Source organism: Acomys russatus, chromosome 23, assembly GCF_903995435.1.
Source record: "Acomys russatus chromosome 23, mAcoRus1.1, whole genome shotgun sequence".
In the NCBI taxonomy this organism is placed as follows: Eukaryota; Metazoa; Chordata; class Mammalia; order Rodentia; family Muridae; genus Acomys; species Acomys russatus.
The window spans coordinates 24,447,751-24,475,312 of NC_067159.1; the positions used below are offsets into that span (position 1 = coordinate 24,447,751).

Consider the following 27,562-nt stretch of genomic DNA (forward strand, 5'->3'; position numbering starts at 1 on the left):
TGTTTGGTTGGTTGGTTGACTTTTTGTTTGGTTGGTTTTTGGTTTATTTCAAGTCAGAGTTTCTCTGTGTAGCCTTGGCTATGCTGGTCTCACTTTGTAGACTAGGGTGGCCTCGAACTCACAGCAATCCGCCTGCCTCTGCCTCCCTGAGTGCTGGGATTACTGCACCCAGCTTAGAACACCTCTTCAATGTAGCAGGGGGGATGCTGAGTAGACCCCCAGAACAGCACGCACCAGCGGTGTAGGTGTGGACTGACTGACCTCAGGCCAGGCTCACGTAGGGCCACTGGAGGAGGGACTTATTTGGAGGAAGGTTCTTGGGTGAACTATGCCTGGGAAGGACAGTTTTGGCCAGAGTAACAACTGGCTTTCTCAGGAAGGGGGAGGGGGGGGAGATGGGGTTTCTTAAATAATTTGGAGTTTCTAATAGCGAATCCTCGGCTCTGCCACCAGGACACTGGAGAGGCTGATAGGAATTGTAATCACTGGTGTGAGGGGAATTGAAGCAAGCACTCGCTGCTCCCTCTTTGCTCTTTAGGGTACATGCCCCACTTGTCCTGAGCAGCTTTTAGGAACACATTCACGGCTTCTGGTTAGACTGTAGCACTTCTCCCGCTGCCTGACTGTTAAAAAGTAGGACTGAGAAAGGTCCTCAAAAGCCTTAAATTTATGGCAGACATTTGAGGGGATGGCTGTCTGGATGGCTTGTGTGTGATTTCTTCCAAATCGAGACTGTTCAGGCAATGCTGTAGAATGTTTGAATGGCTTGGGCTAGTCTTTACATCTAAAATAGTCCATGGACGTGAAAGTAGTTCAGGGTCATGAGTGGGTAATTTTAAGAAATGACTTCCAAAAACTAATATACAAGGACCTTATCACACCACTGGCCTGTGTCTGGAGAGACCCTGCTGGTAAACACACCTCAAATTTCCTTTGCCAATTTAGTCAGTAATTCATGGCCAGGAAAAACAAAGGAAGTCTCTTTGGAAGATGGGCATCCTTCTGTTTGGAAGCAGAACATGGGGCCTTGTGATGGCGGAACCTATGTGATGGCAGAACCGATCCGTAATTGGGATGCGCAGGACTAGAGCTATTGAGCACACACAGCTACTGAGCATGTGGACATTCTACTAACCTGTAAATGGTCACTGGAACGAGTGGCAACTGCACTGAACAGTGAGGCTTTAGGAGGAAGTCGCTGGGGTGTGGTGTAGTTCTCTGGTGGAACACTTGCCTAGTAAACACAAGGCTGAGAGTTCAGTCCCTGGTACCATAAAAATAGAAATGAGGGGAGGGAGGGAAGGAGAGAGAGACACAGAGAGAGAGGGGGAGAGAGGGAGGGAGGGAGGGAAGGAGGGTGGGTGGGAGGGAGGGAGAGAGAGAATAATTTACATTAAATAGATGGGGCCCGGAGAGATGGCTCAGTGGTTAAGAGCACTTTCTGCTCTTCCAGAGGACCTAGGTTCAATTCCCAGCAACCACATGGTGATTCACAAGCGTCTGCAGCCCCAGTTCTGGTGGATCCCTTTCCGATCTCCACAGGCACTGCATGCACATAGTGTGCATCATACAAAGTAAAAATAAATCTTGAATAGATAAATTTTGTCCATTCGAGAGCAAGCCTCATGGTGCATGGTGCTAGTCAAGTAACAGCTGTAATCTTGAGGGTGTTTGGGGCGCTTTTAGTGCCTGATTAAAATAATCAGCTTGTTCGTCCAGAATGAGAAACACAGATGACCTTTTACCCAGGAACTGCTCACTCAGGCCTGTTCCATTAAGCCCGTGAAGCTGTACCTGACTCCATCCAGGGTTTTTTGATGGCTTGGGTCTGAAGCATCATGGTACTCCTTCCATCATGTTTGTCTTTAGCAGGTGTGGGGCATGGGCGGGCTCCACTGGGTGTTGAAGATGGTGTGTGGTGTTTGTCGTTGATAGTGAAAGTTGTATTAAGATAAATGAAAGAGTGATGAGATGATCATCCAGGTGGATGCTGGATGCTGGAGGTGTGTTAGGTCCATCAGTAGCAGCAAGGGTTTGAGGGACAGACTCTGACATGTCTGTGCACTGCTGCCCAGTGGGAGCTGAGGAAGACTGACAGGCACCAAAGGAGTGGGGTCTTCAGAGTGCCGAGTGTACTTTTTTAAAAAAGCCACTGCTATTATATCCATCTAAGGTATGCAATGGGTTACTGTGGGATATGTACAGGTAGTTAAAAGGCTACTACAGTAAGGCAAGTTAACATTACCATCTTAAATAGTTACTGTACTTCTTTGTTTTCAAGTGAAAATCAGCAAAAAATCCACTCATTTACTATGAATTCCAAATGCAGTCCAGTTTACTGTCTTTATTATCTGTACTCTTGGTGTTAAATCAGAAAGATCTGATTTTTGAGTGTTTGCCTGATATGCTCATATTTGTGGGGTTTTTTTTTTTTTTTTCTTTCGAGACAAGGTTTCTCTGTGTAGCCTTGGCCATCCTGGACTCACTTTGTAGACCAGGCTGGCCTCGAACTCACAGCGATCCGCCTGCCTCTGCCTCCCGAGTGCTGGGATTAAAGGCGTGCGCCACCATGCCCGGCTGATATGCTCATATTTCTGTGTGTACATACACACACACACACACACACACACACACACACACATACACACACACACACACACACACACACACACACACACACACACACTCCTTACACCTTCACACACTTTACCCCTACTTTTCAGAATGAAAGTCCTTGAAGTATTGATCTTCAGCTGGGAAGGCGTAGTGGCTGGTTTTGTGTGGCAACTTGATACAAACTAGAGTTATCAGAGAGGAAAGAGCCTCAGGTGAGGAAGTGCTTCCATGAGATCCAGCTGTGAGGCCTTTTCTCAATTAATGATCAATGGGGAGGGCGCAGCCCATGGTGGGTAGTGCCGTCCCTGGCCTGATGGTCCTGGGTTCTATAGAAAAATAGGCTGAGCAAGCCACGGAGAGCAAGCCAGTAAGCAGCACCCCTCCATGGTCTCTGCATCAGCTCCTGCTTCCTGGTTCCTCCCCTGCTTGAGTTCCTGTCCTGGCTTTCTTTAGGTGATGAACAGCAATGTGGAAGTGTAAGCTGAATAAACCCTTTCCTCCCCAGCTTGCTTTTTGGTCATGGTGTTTCATCGGGGAAAGTGAAATCCCCGACTAAGACAGAGTGCAGTCTGTAGTAGGATAGCCCGTTTTCATAATGATACTAGGATGTGACTGGCCTTTTTTCTCTGTGATGACATTTGCAGTGAGTGTGTAGGAAAAAGGTAGATGAAATGGTTGGTACCTCAGGACAAGTCTGGCTGTAGTCCTCATCTCTGTGCTGTCAGTCACCTTTTTATTTTAAAAGGTCTGATGAAAAGGCTCAAACACTTTGTTAATTTTATTACTAGGTCTCATTCTCTTAAAAAATATTTATTTGTGCATGCGTGTGTGTATGTGTGTATGTGTGTGTGTGTGTATCACATATGTACAGGGGCCAATAACAGTTTTCAGATCCCCTGAACTAAAATTACAGGTGGTTGTGAGCTGCCCCATGTGGGTGCTGGAAAACCTGGATCCCTCTCGAAGAGCAGCGAGGCCATAGCTTCGGCCTCTAGGCCTGAGTCCTTAAATCGCTTGTAACTGACCCAGGAAGCAGATAGCACAGCCCCTTTCAGTAGAGTTTGAGGTTTAGCTTGAGGACTGGCTCTGAATGAAGTCAGTTTTCTTGGTTACATTTCTAAAAAGAGAGAAATGCTGCAGCTTCCAGGGGCAGCCATGGAGAGGTGAGAAGGGGAGAGACACTAGGCACAGCCCTAAGCAAAACTGTGAAACAAAGACGTGTTGCCTAAAACCTTTTATTGCCACAGCGCTGCTTTACAAAGTTGGAACCACAAGTCATGACATGATGGTCTTGGTATTTGACAGATTATTTTCTTGAAAGTGAATGACACCCAAGGAAAATATTTGATACTGTTAGTTGCCAGTGGTGGTGGTGGTGAGGGGGGAAGGAGAGAAAACAAAAACAAGAAAGAAAACTCAATCTATCAAGTGAAAATTAGGAGTTCTGAGAACTTGTATCTTTCACCATGAACCTGACAGTCCCTGGTTCTTAATAACGTCTCCAGTGAGATCAGTGGCGATGTTAAAAAACAAATATAATGTGGTGTGTGTGTGTGCGCACGCGCGCGTGTGTGTGTGTGCATGCATGTGTGTGTGTGTGTGCACGTGTGCATGTGTGTGTGTGCGCACGTGCATGTGTGTGTGTGTGTAGGCGCGTGCGTGTGTGTGTATGTGTGTGTGTGCATGAGTGCGTATGTGTATGTGTGTGTGCGTGTGTGTATGTGTGTATGTGTGTGTGCGCGCGCGTGTGTGTATGTGTGCACTGTGATGCACATACAGAGGTCAGAGGAAGCTTTGTAGAGTCACTTCTCTCCTTCCACCTTTATTATGGGTTCCTAGCATTGAACTCTGGTCTTTAGATCTTTGCTGCGATCACCTTTACCCTTTAGGCCATCTCACCAGACAGTACATACAAGTGGTTTATTGTTGTTTGTTTGTTTAGTCCATGCTTTAGGGCATGCGTGTGTATGAAATAAAATTTAAAATGTACGTGAAATAGAAGTATAGGGAAGATGAAATCACCATAGCAGTGATTCTGACTCCAGGGTTGGGCCACGGGGCCTGTAAGCTCCAAGTGTCAAGTGAGTGAAGTCCAAGTTTTAAGATCTTAAATTGGCGAGTGCCAACAAAATGTTGCTGACAGTTTTGGTCACTGGTGGATGTTTTCATGGGACCAAGGCTTGATGACATGGCCAGACTCCAGAGCACGATACTTTCCAGAGTGAGCCTAGCACTGCATGAGTTTACAGCAACCCTCAGAAGGAGATAGTGATGTCACAGCAGGCCGACTCAAGATTCCTGGCAAATGAGCATCCACCCCAGCAGACTGTGCTCCTCTGCTGCAGACATCGAGAGATTTTGTTGTTACCTCTCTTCAATGGGAACATACTGTGTCACTGTAAGCACTGCTCAGATCCTTTGACCTCCACAAAGGAGTCAAGTCCGACCCTATTCTTCTGCCAGGCAGCACCATGAGCGCCAGCCTGCCCTTATGCCTTTGTGCTCCGAACAGCGCCAAGTCATGAACTGTCACCCCAGTGGGAGGAGCTTTTATGAGTAGGATCCATCTTCACAAGGCCATCCTGTCCTTGATCTGTAGGACAGAACGCTGGTGTCCCAAACAGTGGCCGTGCTGTAGACATTCATGCCCTGGGCAGCAGCCATCAGTGAGGGTTCCTGCCATCCTGTGGCAGTCCTGTCTGCACTAAGAAACTGGCCTGCAGGCTTCAGAGCCTTTCTGTTCTTTTTTAAATTATTTATTTATTTATTTTTTGGTTTTTCGAGACAGGGTTTCTCTGTGTAACCTTGACTGTTCTGGACTCGCTTTGTAGACCAGGCTAGCCTCGAACTCACAGTGATCTGCCTGCCTCTGCCTCCTCAAGTGCTGGGATTAAAGGCGTGCGCCACCACTGCCCAGCACCTTTCTGTTCTTTTAAGTGATCTCTCTGTCTGAATGTGTTGCGTTTTTGAAGTGTAAGTCTGTGACGCAGCTGTCCTGACCACATTGTCTCTCACTAGAACTGCACGAGTTCAGGAAGCACTGGGGCTGCCATCTCTCCTCTTTTCCCCTTTCTTCCCCCTCTGTAGCAAGTCACCCTCCCCAGTGCCACCCCTACTGTTCTACTTCTGAATATCTACTCAGCCCTCATGGAGGATGATGGTAGACACCCAGCAAGCATTAGATGAATTGCACACTAGGGCACTAAAAGATGCTCACCTGAGTCACTCTGGTTTACACAAGTGGGTAGGAAGCATCAGTGATAAGACATGAAAAATGTGCTTGAGAAGCTGAGCTGTGCAGGAGGACCCAGGGGCTGGCCAGCTGCCTGCCTGCCAGGACCTTCGACTTCTTACTGTCCAAGTGGGCACAGCACAGCGGCCTGCTGTGGTTGTCTGCGCGTGGTTGAGCATCTGACGCTGCACGTCTCTCACTCTTGTTCCTTTGGAGTCCTAATTTCAAACTCAGGACTTGGTTTCAATGTTTGTGTGCCCTTAGAATCACCTCATATAACATGCTCTAATTTCCCGAGACCTGAATTTGGTGGGAAAGTATGACACGTGTGGACTGAGCTCATGGTTGTACTCTCTCTGATTTGGTTTCGTGTGACTTCCTTACTTGTGTGTTGGGTGTACTGTCTGGGGATGCGGGGTGGGGGATGGGGGGTTGGGGTGGTTGGGGGAGAGGAGCTTAGACTTTAATGAATAGAGGGAATATATTTCAATCTGCACCAGAGTCCATGGCTCCTAACTGTCTCATCTCTGTCTACCCCTCTTCTCTTTCCAGAGATCCACACCTTCCCGACCCAACTCTGGAGTATGTGAAGGTAAGAGACAGGGTAGCGTGCAGTTACGGCTACCGATCCTAACACAGTACTGCCAAACACTGCCCGCACTCCGGCTTGGGCACAGAGCGGGCCAGGCCACCTGAAGCAGCCAGAGGGAATTCGGGCTCCCATGGGCCTTTGGTAAGCTTGGCAAGAGTCTTCTTGCAGGCTACAGTCCTTCCCCTCAAGTGAACCAGATGTGTTTTAAAATTCAGAGTCATGGATTTGTTTTTGTTTTTGTTTGGTTAAGTTCTGGCTGACGTGCTGTAATTCCTCCAAAGAGGTCTGGAGTCAGTACTGTGTAATCAAGCTCATTACTGAGGCACTGGTATATAATATTCACACCAGGTAAACAGATAACAGGATTTTATGCATCCAAGTCACTTTTTTTTTTTGCCATCAAGTGAGGTCATTCTGTCCTGTTGCTGGGTGAATTCTTTTTTGATCTCTTAGTTTTCAGATTTGGGGGAATTAAGGCTGGAATTTAGAGGAGGAATTACAGGCAAAGCTTTGTCTGGGAGGATGAAGGCCCCGGGAATTCAAGAGCTTTCTTTTCCTTTCTAACAGCCCCTACCCCCTCTACTCAGTGACTAACTTGAGGCCAACCAGTGGGGTTCCCAGTCAGTGCTGCTTAGCTGGCCAGTCCTTCTAAAATGCCTGTTTCTTATTACTGCCTTCTGCCCTCTTCCCACTTTGTGTTTGGTTTTTTTTGTTTTTTTGGTTTTTGGTTTTTGGTTTTTTCGAGACACTGTTTCTCTGTGTAGCCTTGGCTGTTCTGGACTTGCTTTGTAGCCCAGGCTGGTCTCGAACTCACAGTGATCCACCTGCCTCTGTCTCCCAGAGTGCTGGGATTAAAGGCGTGCGCCACCCCGCCCAGCTTTCTTCCCACTTTGGGTGTGAATATTTGCTTTATTTTCCTTTACTTTTAAACTTAGTTTAAATCAGGCCCCCTCCCCCAGAAGAGCAGCCTGACCCGTCACACTTGGATTTGTAGTGATGGCTTTTGCTGTATTTTAGTAGGAATCATGGCACAAATTACATTGTATGACGTTCTCCTGAGAACCCATGGCCTAGCTTATTTATCCCATATTTAGAGTCTAGAAGCCTGCTGCTCCTATGGTTCTGGCATTCTCTTTAGACCAGAGGGTGGATGGGAGAGGAGAGAGTTCTAGCCAACGTGTCTGGTCATGTGGAGCATTGTAGTGGAGTTTATGGTAATGGAGGTTGTAAATTGGTTCTTCCTCTTTCTTCTTCTTCTTGTTTTTCTCCTCCTCCTCCTCTTCCTCCTCCTCCTCCTCTTCTTCTTCTTTTTGGGTTTTTCAAGACAGGGTTTCTCTGTGTAGACTTGACTATCCTGGACTCACTTTGTAAACCAGGCTGGCCTCAAACTCATGATCCACCTGCCTCTTCCTCCCGAGTGCTGGGATTGAAGGCTGCACAACCACCACCCGACTCTTCCTCTTTCTTATTCCTCAATAATGGTCTGAACCTTGGGACTGAGGCAAGTGCGTGAGCCTAAGGCAGCTGGGCCACCACACCACATCCAGCCAGAGGTCTATAAGCTATGTGTCTGTACCACTCCTGAATGCCTCACATCTATTTTCATACAGGTTGTGTGCACTGCTAAGCAGTGGTGGTACCTGGACAGACAGTACTTTGATCTGATGTAGCAAGAAAGCAGCATGTGGGGCTGGAGAGATGGCTCAGGGGCTAAGAGTACTGACCGTTCTTCCAGAGGTCCTGAGTTCAATTCCCGGCAACCACATGGTGGCTTACAACCGTCTATAATGAGATCTAATGCCCTCTTCCGTTGTGCGTGAAGACAGTGTACCCATATACATAAAATAAATAAATAAATCTTAAAAAAAAAAAAGAAAGAAAGAAAGAAAGCAAGAAAGCAGCATACGCTAGAAAAGCTGCAGTTCTCGCTTTAAAGGTCACTCTATTCCAGTTCAGAGGTCGGCTATCTCCCCGCAGAGGCTCAGACCCTCTGTTCACCAAGTGTAACCTTGATCCTTGCTCCAATAACTCATTTCTTCCCTTTTACAAAACTCTAAACCCCTGTATACAAGAATCCCATGCTGAACTTTGCTAAAGATAGACCATTTTAGAGTGGTCTGTTTTAGTGCAGTGGCCCTCACGTCTCTGTGGTTTCACCCACCTACAACCAATCATGACTCAGAAATACTAGATGGAAAAATCTTAGAAATAAGCAGCTCATGAGTTTTAAATTCTGCATGCTTCTGAGTAGCATCTTGAGATCTCGCTGTGGGATGCTTATCCTTTTAGGGTCTCCACACTGTGTATGCTGCCGTTCCATTCGTCAGTCACGCGGTAGTAGATGATTGTCACAGTATTGCCGCGCCTGTGTTAAGCAACCCTAAGAGGATGACATGAAGGCAGCACTAGGGTGTTACACATGGAAGGCTGGATTGACTGTTTCTGCGCAGCAGCCCTGCAGGACACATAGGATAAAGCATAGTGTGGGATCTATAGACTATGATACCATCTGTGATTTCAGTCATCTGCTGAGCATCCTGGAATATATCCCTGAGGATAAAGGAAGGACTATTGTATTATGTTGAGTTATTGCAGCTCATTTGTGAATGTCAGTCATAGGGGTGGAGCTTTATAGACCAAGGAATAGTGTAGTGGATTTCAGTGTCTTTCGTTTATCCTGGATTTCTCTGCCTTCTCCTGGCAAGATCAATGGAACTGCCCTTCGGAGTCTTGGAAAGAGTCTTTTTTTTCAGTGAGATTTTGTTTTGGGGGCGGGGGCGGGTAGTGTCTGGTGTCCTGTAGTGTATGTTATGGTTTTCCCATTCCCTCTTTGGAATCCAGTCATAGCTTTAAACTGTGGCTGCATCCTTCCTGACTATAGAACAAAGCTTTTTTTCTTTTCTTTTCTTTTTGTCTCCCCCATCAACTCTGTGTGTGTGTGTGTGTGTGTGTGTGTGTGTGTGTGCGCGCGCGCGCACACATGTGTGTCCTGAGGAGGCCAGACAAGAGCCTAACATCCTCTGGGACTGGAGATACAGATGGTTTGAACCAAACCTGGGTCTTCTGGAAGATCAACCAATGCTCTTAACCACTGGGCCATCTTTCCAGCCCCCAGATTTTTTCTTGCTTTGCCTTTGGTCTGGAGAGATGGCTGGGGAGAAGGTTGGGCCAGTATGGAATATTTCATTGCCTTAATGACCCATAAAGCTTCAAAATAACATTGAGAGAGGCCTCTGAGCACAAGGTCCCAAGGACCCCACCTATCAACCTTTTAGAGTCAGTTCTTTCCATCACCTCTTCAATGGGATTACCCCTCAGGGCAAGGAGAATGGTGTCAGAAAGACCTGCATCAGGGTGATTGGTGCTTGTGATGAAATAATGGCTGAAGAGAGATGAGGACAGATAAGCGGTGTAGACAAAGGGAGGTGCGGTGTGGACACTGACTTTGAGCTGTCTCTTCCCTACAGTCTCCAGTGTCTTTAAAGCATTGAGAAGAAAAAAAAATTCTATATTAAGCACATTGGTCCATAAAGGGCCCTTCTGGGAGGTTCATCACTGGCCTAATGAGCAAGAGTCAAAGGTCAGATGAACAGAAGCAGAATGCTCAGTGGCCAAGCCTCGTGTGAAAAGACGCATCTGCTTATGGCGAGACAGAGTCTCTCTGGCTTCCAGGTGGTGATGCTGCCCTCTGCCTCCCGCCATGAGGGAGACAAAGTGCTGAGGCTGTCCCCATAGCTGGTGGCTAGTCTGCCATGTCAGGAAAGGCAGGACTAGGAGGAGAGAGAATCCAAACTTCGGCTCTGCCCGGTATGAGTCCTGTGTCCGCCTCACACTGGACTGGTTGTATTGCAGCACATTAGTGAGGCACTGAAGGAGACCCGGTTCACCTTTGCTTAGTTACCTAACTTCTTCTCATACAAGAAAATCCACCAGGCTGAGCTGCCCCGGGGGTGGTTGGTGGGCTTCCTGCTGGGCCTCCCACCTGGACCCTAAAAGCTATATTTGAATTTTGGACGGAACAGGAAAATAAATAGCCGATCTGAAGTAGACCCCACCGCATGGGGCAGGGGTGTCATCTCCTCCCTTACTGATTCCGCCTTTCATCTGCACTTGGAGAGTGTTGGGTTTGCTTTTTTTTTTTTTTTTTCCTTCCTTTCTACACTCCTTGTTTCATGAATTCTCCCCTCACATTTTTTTTTCTCCTATAATAGCTCAGAAAACTGTCATCTTGAAGGTCGGACTTTAGCTGTTTTATGTAATCACAGAGCCTTTCCTGTACAGATTATAACTGCTGTTCGCTGCATCTCAGTGAGATCGGAATGCAGACGTCTCCGTGGCCCCACCTTCCCTGCTGCCTCCCCTGTAGTTACTGACTTGGTTAGTACTGCATGGTTCTGGAATTTTCCTCTGCGTAGCTGGCATACCTGATGCTAGATAAAACCAACCTTTTTTTTTTTTTTTTTTTAAATAGAAGCAAACAGTTTCTAGAGGCAGTAACCCTGGGCAGAGCTGTGGTGTGTTTTGTGCCCACCTCCTTCATGCCTGGTCTTGTCATATGCATAGTCACTTCAAGACATACTTACTGTGTCCAGATTCTCAGACATGTCAGGTGATTGCTTAGAAAATCTGATCAAATTTGTTAGAGATGCTAAAACCGTTAGTAATAATTTAGCGTTTTGTCCTTCCAATGGTAACTGACTTCTATAGCCCTTGGGTCTCCCACACCAAGGGGAAATTTGGTCTATATTTGGGCTTTAATTAATCATGTGACCTTGAACTTGCCACTTTCTCTATGGGTCCCATCTTCCCCATAGATGAGATCTCTGAGAAGGGGTTTTTGTTCATCTAATTTAAACATTTTAGAGATCTCTATGTCTATGAGAGTGTTATGATTTTAAAAAATTAGAAAGTCAGATGATAAGACAATAGGGTACCAGGCAACAGATATTGTATTATATGAGGTTTATTAAGTGAGCATGGGGAGAGAAGGAAAGGGGAGGAGGGGTACCCCAGAGAGAGAGGAGCAGGGGAGAATAACGGGGAGTAGAGAGGAGAGAGGGACCACGAGGACGGTTTGTCCTTTTATATAGCCCTGGGCAGGGCCACGCCCCAGTGGCAGGTAAGCAATGACATCACAGGTAGCAGACTGAAGTGCAATGCTAACAGAGAAAGACCCTTTTTCTTTTTCTTCTTCTCCTTCTCCTTCTCCTTCTCCTTCTCCTTCTCCTTCTCCTTCTCCTTCTCCTTCTCCTTCTCCTTCTTCTTCTTCTTCTTCTTCTTCTTCTTTTTTGGCAAGAGGTAGGAGTTCTTTATATTGTCATCATGGTTTGTAGTTGTTGTTTTAGACAGTTAGTTAACTAAGGCTAGCCACAAACTCACTATGTAGCCCAGGCTGGCTAGCTTGGTATTTGTAACCTTCTTACCCCAGCCTCCCGAGAGCCTATATTATAGATTGGCGCCACCTCCTGCCCACTCTGCCAGCGCACTTGATTATAAAATTGCTGTCTTGTCTGGACCACAAGAAGCATCCCAAGCTGTACCTCAGACACTAGGACCAAGGACTTGGTGGATATCGGCCACCTGCTGGTTCTGCTCCTTACGGAGCCTGGAGGTTTGCATGTCTATTTGGTTTATAATCCATTATGTTGTGCTTTAGAAAATCCCTGCCAGCCGTAGGTGACTTACATTTTGTTTATTTCTTTTGTGTGTGTGTGTGTGTGTGTGTGTGTGTGTGTGTGCGCGCGCACACACACACACACACACGTGTGGAAATCAGGATAACTTGCAGGAGTCTGTTTTCACCTTCACATGGGTCCTGGGGATGGAACCTGGGCTGTCGAGCTTGGCAGCAGTCACCTTTGCACTGCTTCCCAGGACCTGTTCTGTTAAGTTCCAACAGCTCTCCAGCTCCTTGCACTAAATTCCATAGGCTTATAATAGATTCTGTTTCCTTTTTTTTTTAAGTGCATCTTTCTTTTTATAATTAAAATTTTAAAATAATATGTTACATCACTGCCTTTCCTATCATCTTTCCAGCCCCTCCCATCCCTGCCCCAACTCCCTCTCAAACTGATGGCTTCTCTTTTTATTATTACTGCAACACACATATGCATAAATATACAACTACAGCCTGGTGGGCTTGTTTAGCATGGCTTGTGTGCATATGGCTTTAGGGCTGACCACTTTGTATTGGAAAACCAATTAGGGTGTTCATCTCTGGGCGAGGCTATTTCTTCCTCTCTCAGTCAGTAGTTATTAGTTGCCTGCAGTTCTGTGTCTAGACGTGGGACCCTTGAGATTTCCCCCCCCCCTTTCCCATTAGTGTGTCTATTGAAATTACCATTAGTTGGGTCTGTTTAGGCGGCTATATTGTGGAATTACCTGGGGTGAGATTTCCGATCATTCCTAGGAGACACAATCTCACAGTAGACCCCCTGGTCCTCTGGGTCTTAGCAAGCTTTCCACCCCCTCTTCAGGGATGTTCCCTGAGCCTTGGACACAGCTCTCTTCTTTTACGCTGAAGACTCTCTTTAGCTTTCTTCACACAGATGGCTCACTGCAACTTTATTGAAATTCATTTTCTGGGCATATTTTAAAGTTGAGGAGGAATGTGATCGCCAAGAGCGAGGCTAGGTGATTTTCTTCTAGGAAAAAAAAAAGTGTTGCTGGGCGTGGTGGCACAGGCCTTTAATCTCAGCACTCGGGAGGCAGAGGCAGGCGGGTCACTGTGAGTTCGAGGACAGCCCGGTCTAGGTCTACAAAGCGAGTCCAGGACAGCCAAGGCTACACAGAGAACCCTGTCTCAAAAAACAAAAAAACAAAGACAAATGTTTATGATAGATTTTCTTCCATCTTCAAATAAACTAGCTTTAAGAAAGATAAATTAGAAAGCCTGGTGGAGCAGAAAACGTGTACTGCCTGTATTTCGAGTTAGCAATGAAGAAGCAAGTGTCTTCTGGTGGGTAGGCCTGCTTTCCAGGGATCACATGTGGAAGTGTCCAGGACGGGTGCAGCCTTGCTTCCTGGCTGGGTTCCTAGTCATCGGCCTTGGTGGATTCCTTTTGGCCACTTGTAAGCATTAATAAGACTTGCAGCCTCCAAGCCTGCCTTGCGGTTAGAAAAAAATGTCGCAAGACTGGGGCTATTGTGCTGAATGGGGGACCAGAGCCCCTTCCACCTCTCCCTCCCAAGCCCCCAGGAGCCATCCTTTGTGTGGTTAATGCCTGTTCCCAGAGGGTCTTCTAAGCCTAAAGACGTTAGTCTGCCAAAGGCTCAGATCTTGGCGAGGCCATTTCCTCGCAGTCCGCTTGAGATACCTTAGGTCACCCAGCAGATGAAAAGAGAAATAATCCTGAGAAATTCCAGCACCAAGAACGAGAGCAGCCTGGCTGTGGGAGGCCTTGGTGGAAGAGGGGGCAGCGGGGCCTCAGCTCCCCTTTTGTGTTCTACACGGCTGCAGCCATGGTCACGGCTAAATAGCTGTCTTTGAGGAAAGTCTTTTCTTCCAGCAGGAAAGCCGGCGAGTCTGCTGTGAATTAGCCAGCTCACAAAGTCATGAAAGGGACTTACAGAAACAATGGCACACTGTGCATTCCGTGAGATCCTTAACAAGTTATATGAACCAGATAACGGCCCGATTGGCTGGCTCTGCAGGTTTTTTGCCTGAGTGTGCACATCCGCGGAGCCCGCGCTGTCCCCTGTGGGACCAGATCAGATGATGGGGGTGCCGACAGCCCAGGCTAACTCCGGGCCTACACTCGACTCCGCCCACTCTGCCTCCAACGTGTGCTCTGTAGCTATTCTTAGGAAATCTAGTGTTACTACAGTTTAGAACGTTGGGGCAGTTGGGTAGGAAGACAGATGAATAGGGCAGAATTTTATCCTTCAGGGTTACAGAAATATGGCCACTTAAAAAAAAAAAAAAGTAAAGTAAGAACTTAACATGAAATATATGTCCATATGAATGTCTCTGTGTATATACTTGTTATGTGACATTATTTGACATTATTCACCATTGACAAAAATTGCAAAACAACCTGAATGTCTGCTTCAGCTGTGCACAAACTATGGGGAGCCACACAATGGCACCCTCTTCAGCTAGAGAGAGAAGCGGACACACAAAACCACTAGTGCATTGAAAGCACAATATGCTTTGTGAAAAGGTAGTCGCAAGAGGCTACCAGCAGGGCTGAAGATACGGCTCAGTAATTAAGGGTGTGCACAGCTCTTATAGGGGCCTTCTAATTCCCAGCAGCCATGTTGGGAGGTTCACAACCAACCTGTAACTCCAGCTTCCGGGGCTCTGACACATGTGGCCTCCTATGGGCACCTGCACTCACGTGCACGTACACGGACATAGACGTGCGCATAATTTAAAAAAGCACTTTTTAAAAATCTTTCAACATCTACCAGCTAGAATCACATCTGTAGTGACAGAAAATGAGTCCGTGGTTGAAAGGGAAAAGTGAGGGCATCTTTAAAAGGGAACTTCAGGAGAATGACAGGAGGAAAAGTCTTTGATGGTAGAAATAATTACCCAACTGGTCATTTGTCAGTTCAGTACAAAGAATTGTACTAAAAACGGGGTGACACCTCCTGAATGCAAATTAGACTTAATAAGCCTGGCCTTTAAAAGGAAGTGAAAGTCTCCTCTTTTGGCCTTTGGGACTGCCACCTCAGGCGGACAAGTTGTTCGGTTTGCCATGGGCTGGCTTCTGTGAGGGTTGACCTCCCAGCAGAGGGAGGCAGTGGTCCTCAGAGAGCTTTTGCATTCGGAGCCTCAATCAGGAGAGGTTTTCTGAGTCTCTACTGTGTATACACAACGTTAGCCAAAAGGGGACAGGTGAAATAACAGTGACATGAAGTGTGCTTACCTAAGAGAGAGGCAGTGGGCACAGGCTGGCCAGGTGTCGCCACAGGCCTATAAGAGGGAGATTTAGAAGCCATTTTATGAAGCAAGTCGCCAGATCCTGGAAGGTCTTGAATAATCAGGTGCAGGAGAGAGAAAGCTGGGGGCAGTTCAGGTTCACAGGAGGGCCTGGGATCTTGCCCAGAAGCCAGTCACTTTTTGAGAAGGAAGGAGAGCCCCACACAGAAACCTTGTTAGCACCATGATAAATCAACCCATGAGCCCTTGAGGATATGTTTAAAGCAAGGGGCGAGGGCGTTGCCACTCAAGGCCAAGTCTGGCCCGCCTCCCCTTTTTCTTTGGCTAAAAATAGACTATAGTTTAAAGGTTTGTGGGGCTCTTTTTCTCCCTCCTTAATTAAAAAAAAAGTGGCAAAATTCGCATTTTGGTGTATACTTTTTTCACTGGGGCCCAGCCAGACCCGCACTCTGTATTGTTTGTCTAATTTTGTGCTCTCGTGGTATGGCAGCATAGCTTAGCAGAAAAATTCACAGGGAGGCATACTGACCTCTGCCTCAGACTGAGTACGCCTGTTCCCTTCCTCCTCTGCCTCTCTGATGATGTACTGCCGGCTTCAAACAGAACATTCGGTCAGATCGTGCTAATACTACCCTTGTGCAGCTTCGTATCGCCGGCTTCACCCTTATCTTGCCTCATGGCTCAGCTGGGAGTCCTTGTGCAAGGCCTGTGATCTCACAAATGCAACCCCACCGCAACCCCATGTGGCACTCAGATGCATTTTGCAGGAGAGCAGCGTTGCTTTGTAATCCGGTCAGCTCCGGGTAAGGAGATGTGTGGGGGCATCCTGGTACTTGACGTCTGACTGCTCTGACTAGAGATCATCTAGATTCCACAGGTCAGAATCCTCTGCCAGAACAGCCTGAGGGTCAGGTTTGCCTGGTGAATAGAAGAAAGCAAATGTGGATTCCATGTTACAAGCTTCAGCCTTGAAGCTCAGGTGCAGCCCTCCCTGGCTTACAGAGGCTTTTCTGAGACTAACCAGGGCAGTGGGTTCTCAACCTTCCTGACGCTGCGGCCCATTAATACAGCTCTTCATGCCGTGGTGACCCCCCCAACCATAAAATTGTTTTCATTGCTACTTCACATCTGTAATTTTGCTACTGTTACGAATCATAATGTAAGTATCTGATATGAAGGATATCTGATATGCAACCTCCCTGAAAAGGTAGTAAGTAGTAGGCCTCGTGACCCACAGATTGAGAACCCCCAGAACCTCCTTTCACAGGACGGGAGAAGTCACTAGAAAATTGACAGGCAAGCAAGAATCCCAATTGTGACTTCATTTAGAATCAGCCCCACAGATGGGCCCCAAAAATCCCATGATGCCCTGTCTGCTTCTAGCCTCATGTCCTGCCTGCCATCTTCCTTAGTCTTAAGCTTTACCATCCCATCCTTTCCCTTGGTCTATCGGGTTCTGAGGACAAAACAGCTAAGTGGCTTGAAGCACGTACTGCGATTCCATTGTAAGTTAAACTGTGTCTACCAACAATATATGTTGAAGATGTAGCTTCTAGTATCTGAGCTATTACAAGTAAGGTTTTGCAGATATAATCAAGTCAAGAGAAGATCCTCTTTAAAAAAAAAAAAAAAAAGAAAAGAAGATTGAAATTCTAACCTCAGTATTTATGAAAGAACCTTAATCCAGAAACCTTATTGGAAATATCTCGTGAATCAATTGACTAAATTAAGATTGACCTTGTATGAGCTGGAGCGGTGGCTCAGTCAGTAAAGTAAGCGCTGTGTTAAGCGAGACTGAAGAGCTGAGGTTGGACCCTAGCATCACTTAAATGGGTACAGCTGCACCATGAGCCCAGCAGCACTCAGCACTGGGGAAGGCCTGACAGGCCGACCCTGGAACTCGCTGGCTAGCCAGCTTGACCAAATCAGTGAGCTCCAGGTTCCGAGAGAGACCCTGTCTCAAAACTACAGTTGAGTACTGACCCGGTAGGGCGTAGGCAGTGATCAAGAAGATGGTTTCCCAGTGCAGAGGAGCCCCACTGTACTTGGGATTTGCTGGCCCCTGCTGCCGCCCCAAATGCAGGACCATAGCCTTTGAGGTAGTGAGGGCCTGCATTTGTACTCTTCCCTGGGGGGTGCAAAGGAGGTAGAAAGGCAGGCCTCAGTGAAGAGGCCGTACTGTTCTCTGAGCAAACACTGCTCTTGTGTTCCCTTTTGATATCTAGAAACTGTGCAAGAATTTTTTTTTTTTTTTTTTTTTAAAGCAGGGCTTTGCTGTGTTACCCAAGGCTGGCTTTGAATTCAGTATGTAGCTGAGGCTGGCCTCGAACTTGTAGCGATCTTTCTCCTTCCGCTCCTGAGTGTTTGTTGGTATTACAAGCATGCACCCAGCTTTATTTTAGAGCCACACAGTTTGTGCTTATTGGTCATAAGCATTCTGGTAAGCAAATACACGCACCAAAGTGGTTCCTTCTAGCCATTTCCTGAAGTTCTCAGGAGAAGGTTTCCTTGACAGTAGATGGAGGAATCTGAGGGCTAAATGAGTGTGTATGTATGTGTGTGTGTGTGTATATATATATATATATATATATATATATATATATATATATATATTTTTTTTTTTTTTTTTTTTTTTTTTTTTTTTTGGAGTTCTAGTGCAGAACCTAGGTTGTGATTGGCATCCCATAAGTACAGAGTAGCCTTGGACCTCCTCGGCTTCTGAAAGCAACTTGAGGGTCACTCTTGGGTCACCATGTAAGTCCCTCAGTGTTGGACTTTAAACAACAGCTCAGCTCCGAAGCTAGGGGACCCTGCTTGTTTGGTGCCTGCATGACATGCAACTAGATACAAGGTGCATTTAAATGAAGATCGAAACAGAGCCTTACCATGTAGCCCAGGCTACCTGAATCCATTATCCTCCTGCCTCAGCTTTCTCACATGCTGGGATTACAGGTGTGTGTTCCTAAGCCCAACGTTCCAAAGATCTTTATGTTCTCCAATGAAGTAGGACTTCTGTCTGTAAGAATTCTCCAGGATGCCTCTAGTGTGTCTCTTTCACGATCGCTGAGAGGTTCCTAAGTGTAACCAGGGTCTCTGCCTTCTGCTAAGCCATTACTCAAGATGAAAACTGGGGTCACTTTTTGATGCCACAAATTCTTTTATATTTAGGAAGAGGTGTCCTAAATTTTTAGAGATGTAGTTCTGTCATTTTCTGTGGCTTAGTCCTATCTACTTAGGCACTTAGATGCCTCCAAGGCCAGGCTGGCCCTGGAGTTGTTTGCTATTAAACTCTGCCCTCTCGTGGCCACTACGTGTCATAACAGCACAGCATTTGTCTATAGCTGTTTCTAAACATGGGAGCTTTTGATATGAAATGTAACATAGTTCAGCTTCAAAAAGAAGGGCTATGTTTAGAATGCATACAGGAGCAAGAGGTTCGAGTTGACTTCATGCAAGGCAGTGTGAGGTTATAAAGGCCTTTTGTTATTTAAAATATTGTCTGCCATTGTTTGGGTGGAGAGGATTGGGTTTGGGCCTGAAGTTTTACCCCACATTAAAGTTTCCTTGGAAGGACTTGCATTTATGCTGTGATCTGATGGATGATAAAACTGCCATTTTGGGGCTGGAGAGATGGCCTCAGCAGTTAAGAGCTTGGCCGCTCTTCCAGAGGTCCTGAGTTCAATTCCCAGCAACCACATGGTGGCTCACAACCATCTAATGTGATCTAATGTCCTCTTCTGGCATGCAAATAGAGCACCTCATATACAATAAATAAATAAAATATTTTTTAAAAAACTGCCATTTTGTCAGGAAGGATGCTGGTCTTCGTGAGGCAGAAATCAGTACTTTGAACACTGTTAGGGAAGACTCGACCCCTGTGGACAGTGCGTGTGCGCAGGCTGACTGGGACAGGAGAGAGTCGCAGGAGCTTAGAGGAAGCCACGGTTACCCCATGTTCCTTGAGTGGGGAAGCTGAGGAAACAGTATCTTGGGGGATTCTAAGAAGATGCTCACACAGGAGGACTTGTATCTACTTACTGTCAAAGTAGTATATCATCAAATGGTTGCTTGCTTTGTTGGTTATACACTATTCTGTGGGTTAAGCACATGAACTCATCTCCTTTTGGTCTGAATATAGAAATCTAGCATCTTCCATAGCCTGTAAAATTTTGAGCATCAACTTGAAGCCACAACTAAGAGCTTCCGTGCCATGTAACTTTGTCTCATGAACAAAATTATTAAAATAGTGCATAAATTATCTTCAGTCATGCATATAAAGTATACTTGGGACATAAATTAATTTTATGTTTAGACTTTGGTCTACTCCCAAGATCTCTTCCTCTCTTTTTTTCTCTCCATATGTACTTGTGTTTGTGTGCACAGATATTATATATATTTTTTTTAAGTTTGAAATCTGAAACACTTAAGTATTTCAGTTAACAGATACCCAACCTGAATTTCTTTATAAGAAAATGTCATGATGACGTTTGGCTTTTCCAGACACCTCTTGTTTAAACAGCTTTGCAGTTAGTACACGTCATTTCATAGACTGTCTCATGTGCTGCCACTGGTCAGCTTTCTGCAGGCAGAAGATACAAGCCTGCACAAAGTCCTGGACCTCCTATTCTGGAGGTGGCAGACGGATGACAATAAGAAAGACAACCAAGTCAGTTGTGTTAGACTGAGTTTTGCGCTAAGGAAGAAAAGGCCTCTGGGAAGAGAGCTGGAAGAGGTTGGGGTAAGGAGCTGGGCAGAGACCGCACCTTCAGAGTGGAAAGGCCAGACAACGGAGGTCAAAGGGAAAGGGGAACTAGTGAGGGTTGCTGGGAAGTAAGAGCATCCTTCTGCTGTAGAGGAACAGTAGGGAGGCCATCAGGACTGCTGAGAGCACGGGCTCAGCTGCTGCTGGAGTCTAGCCCCTGACAGGAGAGGGTGATGCAGGTTGCCTGGGGCCTGCGTGCCAGAGCAAAGGCTAGAATTTGTGCAGAAGGAGTCTGGAAGCTGTCTGAGGTTCACGCTGGACTCCTTGCTGCTCGTGGACAGAAGGGGAAAGAAATGGCAGGTGGGAGGCCATTCGAGCCTTCAGATGACAGGATAGGAGTTTGGACCTGCCAGAGATAGCAGGAGACTTGGGGAGGAAGGAGAATTGGACAAAGTAATAAGAAGGTAGAGCTAGATTTCCTCGCTCACAATTGGCTGTCACTCCAGTTCCTCTGATGGCCTTTCTGACATCCACGAACACCCTGTGCCCCCAACACACACACTCACATGCAGCCATACATATGCATAAGTAAGAATAAATCTTTTAAAAAGACAAAAATCAACGGCTAAGTTTAAATAACATATGGGGCAAAATAAATTCTCCTGGAAATAAAGAGATTTTTCCGCTTTGTTTTACTTTTGTGTTTTCACATTTCTCTCAGTTAATATATTTTATTAGTAGTACTTTAAAATACTTACATATAAAAATTAAAACACTACTCTCCCTTCTCACTCCTCCCCCTTTTGTTTTTTTTTTTTTGAGACAGGGTTTCTCTGTGTAGACCTGGCTATCCTAGAATGCACTCTGTAGACCAGGTTGGCCTCCAACTCACAGAAATCCACTTGCCTTTGCCTCCCCACTGCTAGGATTAAATGTGTGTATCCCCAACATTCCTTTTTTTTCTTTTTGGTTTTTCGAGACAGGGTTTCTCTGTGTAGCCTTGGCTGTCCTGGAGTAGCTTTGTAGACCAGGTTGGCCTCAAGCTCACAGTGATCCACCTGCCTCTGCCTCCTGAGTGCTGGGATTAAAGGCGTGTGTCACTACCAACTGGCCTAACATTCCCTTTTTTATACCATAGTTCACTCCATAAATATACTGAGAACTTGTGGGTTAAGCTTAATTGTTGAAAACAAACAGTGTAAATACATTAGAGAAACTCTAGTGTCAAGACTTTTTCACCTTGTTAAAAATTGTTGAGAATCATTTTTAAAAATCCTTTAGTTATATGAGTTATAACTACTTATACTCATTGTGTTGGAAATTAAAATGGAGAAATTTTGTGTGTGTGTGTGTGTGTGTGTGTGTGTGTGTGTGTGTGTGTGTGCGCGCATGCAATATACATGCATGTCCACATGTGTAAGGTACAAGTATCTCTGCTGACATGTGTCCGTGTGTCCGTGTGTGTGTGTGTGTGTGTGTGTGTGTGTGTGTGTGCGTGCACACATGCATGTGTGTACACCTATGGAGACTAAGGTAAATGTTGAATGTCTTCCTAGATTTCCTTTCACCTTATATGTTGAGGCAGGATCTCTTGGTGATCCATTTTGGCTAGTCTGGTTAGCCACCTTGCCCCCAGGACTCCTGTCTCTAGGATTACAGCAGGCCCATGTATGCCAGCTTTTACATGGTTTCTGGGGTTAACACAGAGGGTGGCATCTTCCCAGCCAACAACAGGGGAATTTTTATTTTATTTTATTATTTTATTTATTTGTTTGTTTGTTTACTTAAGTATTTATTTTTGAGACAAGGTTTCTCTGTGTAGCCTTAGCTGTCCTGGACTCACTTTGTAGACCAGGCTGGCTTCAAACTCACAGCTATCCTCCTACCTCTGCCTCCCAAGTGCTGGGATTACAGGTGTGGGCCACCTCACCATGCACTGTTGCTTTTCTTGGGGGGGAGGGCGGGATTTTTAAATGTTTTCATTTTATTTTATGACATTTTATGTTTACTTAGTGTATTCATTTTAAATGAACAATAAGCCTATTATGCACAAACATAAAGTGCATATTTTTAATGAAACGATCGGCATTTAGTGGTAAGAATGGCTTTGTGCTATGTTTCACAAATGTCTTGTGTCTAGCTGCTGAAGAAACCCAACCCCACTTAGGTGTGTGGTTCAAAAGGGCCGAAATACTGTAGTAAGAGGGTTACAGATACCTGCTGATGCTAACCTGGACCTTGGAGGTAGCCCTGCCTGGAGGCTAACTGGGCCATGGACTCCTCACCCATGAACCTTGGTACTACTCTGTTCTTTAAGATCTGTCCATCTGTCTGTCTTTCAGTTTGAGTGAGTGGTGCTGCCACGCACTGGATAGTTGAAGGCCCTTGGTCATGGAGTCAGGCAGATCTTCGCATCTCTCACTATATCCTATCAGAATGCGTTAGCTGATAATCCTTATTAATCTTCCCAGAAAAGTCATTCACACATGGGCAAGCTCTGAACTTCTTGGTGGTCACTATAAGTCCTTCAAAATCCCAGTGTTCGCGTGACAGCTCACAAATACTATTAGTTGATTTCCTTGAAGAAACAGAGCACTTTGTTCAACCCCACACACTCACACCCAGAAGATGTCTGCTAATTAACACTCAAGTGAGAACACCATTACTTTGTTAGCTAGACAATGGCATTGCATGATAGTGCAGCTCTTCATCGGTGATGCAGGCCACAGGTGTCTTGTCCCAGGCAGCCAATGTTGCCCATATACCTGAGCCTTATCTCAGTAAAGAGAGCAGTTCTCATAGTGTCATCTGTAGTGTCTTAGGTTGGCCTCTGTTTTCCTTACATAGGTGGACCTGGGACAGTCAGGAGTGAAGGCAGGATCGGGGTAGCTGGTGCCTCTGCCTCGCATCCTCTTAGGGAAGCTGCATAGCTTTTGCCCCATCAGTGTGACTGTTGACTCAGTGTAACAGACGAAGAAGTTCTCAGCAGTATTATGAAAAGAAGTTTTGGTCTCTTGGACCTTGGACTAGGGGATATCCTGGCATTTAAGAACTATAGAAATACTAAGGCTGCAAATAAATAGCCTTTTGCTATTTATCTACGTACATTGCACCCTCTCCATCTCAGCCTTAACTAACAGTGGCATCTGTATTTGAAGACTGATTATTAATAGAGAGAAGAGATTAACTTCTATTTAAAAATAAGAGGAAGGTCTCAGCCAAGGGCCTGCTCCTTACAATGGGGCGAACTGTGTGCCCTGTGTGACTCACAGCTGAGTTATTAATCACTGTTTACTGTGAAGAGCTGGGCTGGAAACAGTTGCTATTCTCTAATTACTTTATATTAAAGCTGTGAAGACCCAAATTTAGTTGAGGCCAAGGCCCAATTCACAGCAAAGACACTCTGCTTGGAGTAAAAGGCTACATTCACTCAGGGGGATGGATTTAGTGGAAGCAAGCTGGAAACACGCAGTGGTCTCCCAGTCCTTAAGTTGTCATCAGTTGCCCTAATGCTTGCTCACTCTGTGCTCTCGGGGTAGATGAGCTGGCCAGCCTCCATCCTCTCCTCTCTGTGAGAGATAACGATGTGTCAGACCCTGGGAATGAAACATACTGTTTGGCCCTCTGAGGCAATTTCCCAGCTCTCTCCAGATGGCATCTAATTGTTTCTTGAATGACCTCAGTGTCCAGGCTGCAGGAACCTGGTCCGAGAGGCCACTGCACATATTTATTAGCTTGTGGATGAGAACTTACTACATAAAGCCTCCATTCACCCTCTCCAAAGAGCTCTCTGTGCAGAAGAAGCGCAGAAGCTGATGGACTGCTTCCTGTGCCCCCAGGCTCCAGCTGGCCTCTGGTTTTTCCCAGGCCCAGGTGGCTGTGTTAGGAGAGGGGTGTCTGTGTGCTTGGCTAAAGCCATCCTGCAGGGACTCCCCTCCCTTCTGTGTCCCCGTGGTCTTTACTGACGTACACTGGACTTGAGCAGAGTCAAGTCGCTGTGAGCTGGGAATTCAAGACTTCTGCCTCGCTTGCCTCCTCCCAGTTTGAGATACCAGGTTGTTGGCGACTAAGGGAGAAAGATGCTTATTTGCGTCAATGTGAGAACCGGTTCTGCCTTAGTTTCATTTCTGCTGTTGAAGTAAAACACCTCAATTAAAAGCAGCTTAGGAGAGAAAGGTTTTGTTTGGCTTTAAGGTTCCAGTTTATAGTCTGCTGCTTCCAGGAAATCTAGGCAAGAACTTGAGGCAGTTCAACACAACACATCCAGAGAGAGAGAGAGAGAGAGAGAGAGAGAGAGAGGAGAGAGAGGAGGAGAGAGAGGAGAGAGGAGAGGAGAGAGAAGAAGAGAGAAAATGCACACACCTACAGGACCCAAACCCAAGGAGCTGTACTGTCACAGTGGCACGGCCTTCCACCTCAACTAAATTAATTAAAAACAATCCCCCACAGGGATGGAGAGATGGCTCTGCTGTTAAGAGTGCTTTCTGCTCTTGGCAGAGAACCCAGGTTCAGTTCCCAGCGCTTCCATGGCAGCTCACAGCAGTCTGAACTCCAACTCCAGGAGATCTTACGTCCTCTTCAGGCCGCCATGAGCGCTACATGCCTGTGGTGTCCACACTCCTTCCTCCATATAAAATCAAAACAAATAAAACTTTGAAAGAGAGAGAGAGAATCCCCCACAGACATGACCTCAGAACAACCCAATATAACCACCCTTCATAAGTCTTTCTTCCCAGGCAATTTTAGATTGTGTCAAGTTGACAAGTCCTAATCCAAATAGAGCGCATGCATGTGTGTGTGTGTATGTGTTGTAGAGGGTTCTTGGACCGTGTTGTGGTGTGTGTGTGTTGTGTGGTAGAGAGGTCTTGGACTGTGTGTGTGTGTGTGTGTATGTGTGTGTGGGTGTGTGTGTATAGAGGGGTCTTGGACCGTGTGTGTGTGTGTGTGTGTGTGTGTGTGTGTGTGTGTGTGTGTGTGTATGTGTGTGTGTGTGTGTGTGTGTGTGTATGTATGTGTGTGTGTGTGTGTAGAGGGGTCTTGGACCTTGATGTGGCATGCCATTCCTCATGCCTGTGTGAGCAACTATTTGGGGAGCAGAGGATAGGGTCCCTACTTTTCTGCATCTAAGATGATAAAAACCATGTTCCCAGGAAGTCACCTCCTCCACGCTTATACCTCCTCCTTTCAAGGCGCTGTGAACAGCAGAGTGAGATCTCCACTCTGCTACTCAGTGTCCTCTTGCGACCCTATTATATCTAGACACTCGAGCTGGACATTGTGGTGACTATGCATGAGAGATGGTTTGTTTCTAAGCATGTCAGTCATTCTAACAGCTGGTGCTGGGAGCCAGAATGGAAGCTGGGGCTCCTCACTGGGAAAGAAGGGGAGCAACAGCACTGGAAGAAGGAAACGCCCAAAGGGCCATGTAGCTTGACAACCAGGCCTCCAAGTCCTCTACACTGGTCCACCTAAAGCCAGGCCACTAAGGACTATCTGCGCATGTGTGGAGATAGTATACATTTCATGTCTTAAAGCTTTTCTTTCAGGTCTGATCGGAGGGGCCCCCGCTCTGGAAGGAAATGGCTTCCCAGCGCCTCTGGAATCTGGCCCTGTGGTTTTGCCAATAGCCCAAACAGCCTTCGAGAAGTGTCCTCAAGCAGTTTAAGATAGTAGATTGTGCCAATGCCTGCACGGGGTGGGGGGTGGGGGGGTGGGGGGGCTGGAGTGGGGGCTGCAAGATGTTGATCATATCTTCCCCTAGCCTTGGAGGGTGCTGCGTGTGGAGCGAAGGTCACACTTGTACGCAGCGACACAGAACATCCCAGCTCCAAGAATCTCCTTCCTTTACCCCTAAAAGGCAAATTATGTCTTCTTTACACCAGAAAGCTCAGGACAGCTCAGTTCTTCTGTGTAAGTCCCTGAAGCAGGCCGAGGGAGACCGTTCATCGCCACCTGTTGCTGATGCTTCATTGTAGAGCCGCGTCATGACCCGGGAAGATCTACACACGGTTTCGTGCAGCATTAGTTAATGCTGGCTCCGTTTTAGCATTTCTCAGATGTAGGGGCAGCACATGGCACTGCAGTGTGGCCCAACATGGCACATTAACATATACCTTGACCTTAAGCTAGATCCTGTTGCTGTGGTTGATGACATTTTAAGAAAACATTTTCGGGACACAAACAAAGGTTATAGCATATATCAAGGCCTGTGTTTGGATTAATCTCAGGTTTGAATCTCATGATAAGTGATCATGTAAACTTAACGGTGATATAAAGTTGTAAACGTCCTATCGGGAAGGGCCTGGGTGGAACAGTCTGGGTTCCTGCTCCTTCTGGTAAGGAAAACCCCTGGGGATGCTAGTTTCCTGAGTCTGCCTCTCTCAGTGTAGTAGATGTGTTTTCTTTCTTTCTTTTTTTTTTTTTTTAAAGATTTATTTATTATTGTATATACAGTAGTCTACCCTCATATGTGCCTCCCACCACAAGAAGGCACCAGATCTCATTGCAGGTGGTCGTGAGCCACCCTGTGGTTGCTGGGAATTGAACTTGGGACCTTTGGAAGAGCAGCTGGTGCTCTTAACCTCTGAGCCGTCTCCACAGCCCCATAGATGTGTTTTCTTAGACCAACTTTGAGCATGGATCACACAGTAGAAGTTTAGCCCCCTCAGGCAGGTCGTATGTCCACTCTTGGACAGCTCAGTGTCCAATATTCTGACTGGTTTACGCATCCATCGCTAGGGTAAATATCACAAGCTTTGAGCTATGAGAGCCACTGTCAGAATTTGATGGTTAGGTCCACCTTTGACATGAGGTGTGCTTAGAGTTCATCAGTCGCGGATAAGCAGGAGGCACTAGACACACACCCAATCCCCCACCCCCCCACCCCCACCCCCCCGTTCACCCCTCTGAGGCTGCCACCTGCTTGTCTCAGAACTCTGAGACTTGGAAGGTTCCAGGAAGTCTGCTAAGTAACTGAACCCCATCAGAAAAAGCAGGCTCAAGCCCCAACTTATCAGTCCAGCCAATGGGAGAAGGGACAGGAAGTTCTTACAGCCAGGGAACATTTGAAAATGCTTGTCTTATGCCAAATCAGCACACCAGCCATCCCTGCCCTATCTCTGATGTTTCCCTTTTTCTGTAGAATCATGTATTAAAAACTGCCTCGTTTTCACTAGTCTCTTGAATTTGTTATGATCATATTTTCAACATCACCATCTGCTATTTACATATTTCCCCATAAATGTTTAGGATCATAGTAGGCTATTTTTCTAATTCTCTCTGTCTCCTTGGGATACACTTATAATGTGTTGACATGTGGCGGCTAAAGTTTGCAGAAATGCCTTGTCCTTCCACTTTTGTGTTCTTAAGACCTATGCACAACCTTCTGTAGTTTCACTTTCTTTGGGTTTAATTATGGATACTCACTGCCTCCCTTCATGGTGGCCACCACTGCAGAGAAAGCAGAAGTGGGACCTTTGTGAGAACCAAGCATCACTTTGATGTCTGGCATGTGTCCTTGGAAAGAGTCCCACG

The 27,562-nt window shown here is 46.3% G+C and overlaps 1 protein-coding gene across 1 annotated transcript in view; it reads left to right on the forward strand.

Moving 5' to 3' along the window:
• The window catches only part of Bcar3 (BCAR3 adaptor protein, NSP family member), a 155,768-nt gene that overhangs the window by 30,504 nt on the left and 97,702 nt on the right, over nucleotides 1-27,562 (forward strand). The window contains exon 3 of the mRNA XM_051165614.1: nucleotides 6,401-6,440. Within this exon, the coding sequence (XP_051021571.1) occupies nucleotides 6,401-6,440 (40 nt within the window). The remainder of the gene's footprint in view (nucleotides 1-6,400; nucleotides 6,441-27,562) is intronic.